Source organism: Histomonas meleagridis (genome assembly GCF_020186115.1).
Source record: "Histomonas meleagridis strain 2922-C6/04-10x chromosome Unknown contig_80, whole genome shotgun sequence".
Lineage (NCBI taxonomy): Eukaryota > Parabasalia > Tritrichomonadida > Dientamoebidae > Histomonas > Histomonas meleagridis.
Genome location: NW_027150918.1, coordinates 120,936 through 130,000, shown reverse-complemented (window position 1 = coordinate 130,000; position 9,065 = coordinate 120,936). Strand labels below are relative to the sequence as shown.

Genomic DNA, 9,065 nt, shown 5'->3' with positions numbered 1-9,065 from the left:
ACAGTTCAGAAATGGACAAAAAAGATGAATGAACATACCTTCTCAATTTTCGAACAGAAAAAAACAGGGAGACCAAGAAGATCAGATTTAGATCAAAGAATAACCAGTTTTATATTAAGTTATCCATATGCATCGACGAAGAAAATTGCGAAGAATGTAGGCGCAGATCCAAAAACAGTGAAAAATATAATGATTAATATTTTAGGGATGAAAAAAGTTAACTTCAAATGGAACCCACATAAGTTGACTTCAGAAATTAAAGCCAAAAAAGCTGCCATTGCTTCTGAATTATTTGAATTCCTTTTTAGTTCAAATGACTACAGACTAAGACACATTTTGACGCAAGATGAAACCTGGATTTATTTTGTTAACGGGAGAAACTCGATGTGGATTGAATCTGGAGTGCAAAAACCATACAAACCCAAACAAACTATTGCCTTGAAAAAAGTAATGATATCTGTTATATGGTCTATAACTGGTATCAAATAAATAACAATGCTCCCGATAGGCCAAAAATTTAATCGAATTTTTTTTCTGAAGTTGTACAGGTGTTGGCAAAAAGAATTTCAACGAAGGGATATTTTTTGCATATGGATAACGCCCGGCCTCATTTGGTTCATGAAAAATTGAATGAATTGGGGATTAAAAGACTTCCGCAACCCCCGTTTTCGCCAGACCTCGCACCTTCTGACTTTTTTCTGTTCGGATATCTGCAAAGAATGCTCGAAGGTGAGGAGTTTGAAAATGAAGATCAACTTTTTCACAAGGTTGAAACATTACTGTATAATATTCCTAAAGACACCTTCAAAGCCGTATATAATGAATGGATGAACAGACTTTTAATTACAATTGAAACTCAAGGTGAATACATATCATAATGAATAAACAAAATTTCTTTTACTTTTTTATTCATTAAAAAATAGGTTGACAAACGCACTTTTTCCACCCCCTATACATATGCATATACATATACATATACGTATACATATACATATTCAAACGTAAAATATTTCGAATGACCATTTAATTTGCTGGCAAAACGATCAATATTTGTGATACCACAGAATATATTGTGGACATATAGAAATTCGTGAATAATTGAAAAATATACGGTTATTGATCGTCGGAAGTCATAGGTTTGATGTTGACCGTTAATTTTTGACGATGTGCAAATCTTCACTTAGAGTAGCGAGCTCTGCAGTCGTCACTTTTAGCCGTCAATGTTGCAACGACCGTTAATTCTACGGTGAGTCGCAGACTAAGCTGCTCCAGCAGCGCCCGTTAATATTACCACAAGGTTTCGGTATTTGTGACCGTTTATTAATATCGAACGTTAATTTAACATGAATCATGGAGATCTCCAACATCAGCAGTTCATCATGCTTTTACATAAAGTATACAAAAATATAAAAATAAAAAATACATCAACCGTAACTTGAACGTTAGCCAAATCACATATCAAATATATTTTTAGAATCTACATTAACAGGAGAATCTAAAATTCATGTTAATTCTCGCTTAAATTCATCAGGGATCGAAATATTAGCATTTGGTTTTCCCGAATAACACTTTACAGATTTAAGCTTTGTTCCTATGTCATTAATTTTAGCAATTAATTTATCAGTAATTGTTTTAATAATTTCAGGTCTCGCCACCATAAATTCATTATTGAGTTCTGCCGGAGCAATGTTTACTAATTTCTTTTCACATACTTTTGCTAGAACATTATTAACAAATTTAATGTTGGCAGAATGTAACAACTTTAATGTCTTATCATAAAATTTTACTCCGACAAGAATGACGTGCTGGATAATATATGTCTCCGACTTCTAATCCGATTTAATGTTTTCAGGATGGTTATATTTGAATTCAACAGCAGCATAGTTCTGTACTTTGTACTCACTAATTAAATAATTCTGAAAATCTTCCATTTACTTATTCGTAAAAAAATAATTTTTATAATATTAAAATAATGCGAAAAAATAAATTATCTGAAGTAGATAAAAAATTTGATGATATAGAATCAATGTTTGGAAAACTTGAGCAAAAGAATATGGAAGTATTAAATAATGCACAGATAAAACCTATTCACGACAGATTTCCTTTTGCACAGAATGGAATAAGTGCATTTATCGCACCAATGGGCAGTGGGAAGAGATATACATATTTAAAACTTGCTGCTAAACAAGAAGTACTATTTAATGAGCCTTTCTTCGAGCTAATAACAATTTGCAGCACAAGTAATAAATTCGATGAAACAGTCAACACTTATAAAGAAGTAATTAAAAAGAGTAAGCTCGTTGCCGTAAAAGATACTCAGTTACTCGACTGGTTAAATATGTATATGAGACGGATTTTAAAATATAATTCGATCATTAAATATATCAACAGCAATTTTAAAAAGACTGACGAAGAAGTAGAAAGATTATTTACAAAACATAATTTAAACAATCAAAAGAAAAGATTAAAATATGTTACCGAAAAGTTGGCAAAAGATCAGTGGAGAACTTATCCTCACCGTTGCTGGCTCATTCTTGATGACTTTGCATCACATCCATTACTGAGGAGTAAAGAAACGGAGATGTCAAGGTTATTAAAGAAGCTCAGGCATTTTAATATTAATGTTACCATATGTATTCAAACAGTGAAGAGTATCCCAAAAGATATTAAAAGAACATTGTCAGACATTGTATTATTTAATGGGATCGGATATGAAAACTTCTTCGATCTGTTAAAAGAATCACCTGCGAGTGTGTTTGATGCAAAAAAATTATGGCAAGAGTTTAGTAGATTAAAAGATCCTCACGCAACATTTACAATTCACATTAAAGCGAAGAGAGTAATAGTAAATCAAATAATAAAATAAAAAATTTATTTTTGTTGTTATTGCTCTTATATCAGCGATTGCTTTCGCTTTGCTCAATAGCGAATAAATCTTCATCAGGAAGACCTTGGACGCTTATGGTGATGTATAATGGATTCAATAAATGAACTTCATGAAGATTAGCATCAACTAATGTTAATTGTAAATGTGATAGATCATTACTGTTTAATTCAATCTCAAAATCAGCGTTCGATATAAATATCGGAAAGTTTGCTGATAATGAGTTATTAATTCTTACAACAATTTTTGATATGTTGATTGTTTCATTAAGATTTCGATATGAACTTTTCCCGACATTTGAAAGAAGATATAGAACAGGAGTTGATAAAGTGTTTCCGACACTTTCAGCAATAATCTCATATTGTTCATTATAAGATGCAGGAATAGGAAGTACTTGAGAATATAATCCGGATATTTGAATAATATTATATGATGCACTGTTGATAGTAAAGGCTGTGTCGGAGCTGAAAACAATTCTTCCCGCTTCATCAACTTCAGAAGTTACACCTGATTCTTGGATGAGTGAGTTTAACAGAAGTATAAATGTTTGTGAATTAAGGTCTGTGTAATCAGTCGTGAAATAATATTTTTTCCCGTTAATTTGTATAAAATCATCTTTCTCAATCACAACAATAGTTTAATACCACTTTTTGATATATCTCATATAATATTTTCTAAATTTTTTGTAAACTGGTTGTAAAAAATCAGCGGCACTTTTTGATTGGTTTTTCATTCATTTGATTCTGTCGTTTAAATTTTATAAACCTTATAAAAAGTTCTGATTTTTCATAGCCACGTTGTAAACAATTGAATTACATTTAATTTATTAATTGTAGCTACAAAAGCAAACATTGGCATCCAACTTCTTCGTTATTGACCTTGCCACTATTCTTCTTCTTCTTTCTCTTTTTCACGCTTTTCTCTTCGCGTTCTGTTGTTTTGTTTTCGTTTTCAACACTTTTAACATTTTTCTCTTCGCTTACATCTTTCTTCTCTTCGACTTTTTCTTTCTCTTTTTCCTTTTCTTTCTCTTTCTCATCAGTTTCTTCCTTCACTGACTCTTCTTCCTCCTCTTCTTCCTCCTCTTCGTTGTCTTCTTCGTTTTCCATTTCGATTCGTGCGCTAAATCTGAACGAAGAATTCGGAGTAAGGCGAATTTCAGCGTCGTTGTTGGTCGGGATTTCGGTGAAACTGACTTTGGAGCCAATTGGAACAAGTTGTGAGTTCGCTTCATCTTCAATGATTTCTTGATCTTTGTTCGCAGACTCGTTACCCGACGAATCAACTTCATTCGGCAACGGACCCATGTCTAACGAGATGCTGGACACTGTTTTGATGACATTCGGGGCGATATGTTCCCAATCTAAATGTTGATTCTCGCCGCCTAAATCTTGAATAGCGCGGTCCATAAGATTGTAGTACAGTTGGTAGTCAGGTGCATCAGCAAATCCGAGGTCCATGGTCTTGAGATATATCTTCTGAAATTGTTTCGGAAGATTATGGAATAAAACTGGAACTTGAATGTTGTGCTTAAGCTCAATGGTTCGATCTCGATCTTTACTGCCGGGCCATGGAAGTCGATGATCAACTAATTCGACAACAGTATATAACCATGAAAAGATATCGTCTCGACGGCCTAAATCTCGCCCTTCATGGGCATATATGGAGGCAAATGAACACGTCCCAACAAATCCGGGCTCGGGACGCTCTGGAAGTGGTTCTCCTGTAGTACGATTAATAAAACGCCGAGAGAGTCCAAAATCTATAAGACATATTGGATGTTCACGATTTGGTCTGATAAGGAAATTACCTGGTTTGATGTCACGATGAACATATCCTTGGGAATGAAAACATTCGATACATTTAAGCATCTCTCTTGCCAGAAACGTAGCCGTAAATTTAGAGTACTTTTGGTTAGGAAGGATATGTCGAAGTGAAGATGTAGATGGGCCAAGTAATTCCATGACAAAGTAATAAACTTCATTTGTTTCACCCGAGGTAATGTATTTTGGAAAATGTGAAGTTCCTTGTATACGTTTGAGGAAATGGATTTCTTCAGCAAGACCTCGTTTCTTAGCATTTTTCAATTCAACTTTCATTGCATAAGGTCCGCTTGAATTCTTATGGTAAACAATGTAAACCTCACCATAGCCACCGTGGCCTATATGCTTGGCGATGATATATTTGTTTATATGTGTATTACGGGGAAGAACTTTGTTTTCGTTCTCCATTCCCCTTATTTGACGATCGGGCTGAATTCAAACGAGACGTTGTTTTAACCATCTTTGAAATTTGAACGAAGATAAAACTCAAAAGTCTCAGAATTTTTTAGAGGTTTATATCAATATTTCAAAACTTTTACAAAAAGCTTTTTCAGGATTTACTCGGCTGTTCAATTCCAAAAAAAATTATCTCTTTTTATTGACATTTGTAGCAATAATTTAACATTGATCGTACATCGCATAAACTTTAATATCTGTGGTGGATTTACTGTGAATTGATGGCCTCATTTACTTGAAAACATGTAATTCAAGTTTGTTCAGCGATTTTCATAAAATTGAAGCCAATTTTTCTATGGTTTACATCGTAAATAATACGTTAAGATAAACATATTTGAAGTTACAAAATTTGAATAACAAATAAATTTTTTTATAGAGTGAACAAAAGGATAAAATGACTTTAGGATTAAAATATATTTTTAAGCGTATATCTAAATATTTTGTTTTAAATTAAGTTGTTATTATGATAAAATGTTAGAAGAATCACTATGATAAAGAAGACATATTTTCTTAAGAATTTCTCAGAAGACATTTGAAATTTTTATTATTATTTTAAGTTTTAATGAGTTAGTTTAAATATGAATTTAATAATATTAAACTTGTGTCCGTTTTAAATAAGCACTACCTCATGAAATATTTATTGATAAAATAAATAAAATAACTTTCATATTTCATTGTGAAAAAAAAAATAATAATTTTGCATATGTAACCAAATTTGGAATTATGACATTTACTAATGAAGAACAGCATCGAAAAGCACCACTTCCAATAGTTGTAACGTTATCTCCTATTGATATGGTTTCCAAATGAGAACAATTAGCAAATGAATAAGTCTCAATTGCTTTGACTGAATTACTAATTTCAACCTTAACTAAAACTGTCCAATTGTAGAAAGTAGTGAATCCAATTTCTTTAATTTCCCCTTCAATAATGAGATGTGATGTATTCTCTTTATACTTATTTATATCCTTGAATTCTTGGGAATTAGATATCATCAGTGTTTGCGTTGTTGAATTATATTCTTCATGTGAATGAATAAAAAAGAAAATAAATACTGAAAAATAGAGAATTTTTAAACTAAATTTTTTATTATAATTAATACTCTGAGAAATTAATTTTATCAAATTAGTTTTGGTTCTGTATAATAAAGAAACAATCATGAAGGCGACATCAAAAATTGTTTGAATAAATGATGAAGAAATGATACAAAAAAATATTTTAAGCAATATAAACTTGAGATTTTTTGTGTTATAGTAAAGTTTGTTGGAGCATTTGGAAAGTACAAATTGAATATTTTCAAATTTGCAACAAATGTTTTTTAAATTGAACATTGAACAAAGTAATCTGATTTCATATATACGACATATAATATATCTAGTAGGTGTTTTTCTAAGTGTATTAGATATCTTCGTCAATAACAAAAACATTTTTAAAAAACGAGAGATCCAATTTAACAAAAGAGTTTTGACTTTGAGATGGTTTGCGATAGCTGCTCAGAATTTACACATAAACTGTTCATAATTTTTTAAGAATTTTCAAAGGGGTATGAGAACTAGTTTCAATGGTGAACAATTTTGATCCAAATTTAACAAGTTTATATTTAAACGTTCTTTTGTTGAATAAATGGTAAATAATTTTTGCATTTATCGCATGGTTTGGCATAAGGCTCCTCTAAATCTTAGCTAAAATTTTCCATAAGTTCTTTTGCTATGGGTTATTGAACGAAGAATTGATATCTTTTTAAAGAACATTCAAAAGATTAATTTTTGTCATAGTCTATGATAATTAAAACATCTCACTAAATCATATCCTAGGTGTTGATTCATGAATATTTTCTAAATTTTGATATATTGACTATGTTTCGAAACTTTCTTATTTTACTATCAGTTTTCAATAAAGTTAAGAATAAGGTTTGTTTATTTACGAGAAAAGTGGCATTTTGAAAGAAATATGATGTGAAAATGCGGTTAATAAATTTCAAAAAACGTTCGCTGACTTCAACAATCATGAATAAAAATTTTAATTATCAGATCCCTGATGATATTGATGAAAGACTTAAAAAAAGACTATCTGCGATGAGCCAAGAAGAGTTAGAAAATTGGTTGAAAAAAGACAAACCAAAAAATGCTAATCGGAGAGAAAAGAGAAGACAACAAAGATTAGAAAAACTCGCTATGGAACAAAAGGTGCAAAAAGAAGCAAACGCAGCTGAAGAAAATAATCAGGTTTTACAAAAGAATGAAATAATTCAAAATAATCAATCTGAAGATCCACCAAAAGAAATCAAAATAAATGAAAACAATGAAGAACCAGAGATCAAGAAAGCTTCTCCTTGGTCTCAGCTAACATTTAATGAGCCTGTAAAACACGAAGAAACTAAAACAGATATTCCAGAAGAACAAAAAGTTGAAGCGCCAATTAAACCTCAACAACCTGTTTCTAGTGAAAGTCACAACACAACCAACAATAATAATAAATCAAATAATTATTATCGAAATAATAATTATAATAGAAATAACTACCAACGTCAATATAAACCTTACAATCGCAATTACAACCGTGGAAAGGGAAATTATCGAAATCAACAAAGAGAAGATTCCTATCGGAATCAAAGAACCAACAAGCAATCATTTGTTTGGAGGGCTCCACCACGTTTTGAATCCAATGATGATCGAGTTCGTTATTTCCGTGAAGGACCTATACCCATCTTAGAGCAAAAGATAATAATATCTAACAATTCAAAAAATCGCCTGCCATTATCACCCGATAGCCAGCAACTTATTGACTCTTTAAATGACCAACTTACACAGCTTGGCAAATTAGAACGCCCTGATAAAAAGGATTTGGATTCTCGCGTCAGCTTTTTCGAACAGGAGATAAGTAAACTTAACAAAGAAATAGAAACCGCTCAAAACACTATCAATAATTTGAATACTGATTATTCTAAACGTCGCCAAGAACGATCATCTTCCATTCAAAAAAGCAAGGAGCTATCGTTCTCAATTTCTCGCATCAGTAAGCTTATCAACGAGTCTTATAGAGAACTTGATGGTATAAACACCACAATTAGCACATTGAAAGCGCAGCATTTAGAATTTGAACGAAAATTCGGAGTTAAATCAGTATCATCACTTCATTCAAAAGTCGAAGAAATTGAATCTCAAATTCAATCGAATAATTATAACCTTTCGGAGCTAAGGAAGAAACTTGGCTCGATAAACAAATATCAACGGAAAAGTGTAAATAAATATTCAGAAATGGGCGAAAACGAAGAAAAGCAATTTTTGCTATTAAACCAAAGAATGGACTTATACCAAAAGATTAAAGAGTTAAAAAGCGAAAAATCGGAGCTGATCGAAGAAAAAAATTTAATCGATGAAAATCTTGAAAATAACAAAACTGATTTTATTGAAGAAAAAGAAAAAATCAAAAATTTGGAAAACGAAATCAAAACCAAAAAATCGGATTTAGAAGAAAAGAAGAAGAAAATTGTCAAAATTTTGGAATATTTCTTTAAGACTTTGGATGTTTATGAGGAAAAACTTAAAGAAGTTAAAAGAATCGAAGAAGAAAAAGAAAAAATTTACGAAGCGGAACGAGAAAAAAGAAAAAGAAAAAATGTTTGAATAAAATATTTTTTGTGAATAAACATTATAAATTATTTGTATTTAATATTTTATGTTTGAAACACTTATTTTAATCACTGTCGAAAGTATTTTACTTTTTAATTTTTGCTTCATCATTTTGAATTACTTTTGCAATTTCATATGGATTATGCCCTTCTTTAATATATTGCTTATGAAGTTCCCAATCATCTTTTTCGAGAGTTATAATGTTTTCATAAAAATATCTGTAAATTGGATTAGGCAATCTTAAATTTACAATTTTATGGATTAACATAT

At 31.0% G+C, this 9,065-nt stretch overlaps 2 protein-coding genes across 2 annotated transcripts; one reads left to right on the top strand and one right to left on the bottom strand.

Annotated features, from left to right (window-relative positions):
- Positions 1–3,720: 3,720 nt before the first annotated feature.
- Positions 3,721–5,115, bottom strand: GO595_008962 (CK1 family protein kinase; the record flags this gene model as incomplete). The annotated part of the gene is made up of 1 exon (XM_067922594.1): positions 3,721–5,115. One exon carries the CDS (start codon positions 5,113–5,115, stop codon positions 3,721–3,723), a length of 1,395 nt encoding a protein of 464 aa, XP_067770905.1.
- Positions 5,116–7,238: 2,123 nt separating this feature from the next.
- Positions 7,239–8,789, top strand: GO595_008961 (uncharacterized protein; the record flags this gene model as incomplete). Its single annotated transcript, XM_067922593.1, has 1 exon — positions 7,239–8,789. The coding sequence occupies one exon, from the start codon at positions 7,239–7,241 to the stop codon at positions 8,787–8,789; it is 1,551 nt and encodes a 516-aa protein (XP_067770904.1).
- Between the last annotated feature and the right edge of the window lie 276 nt (positions 8,790–9,065).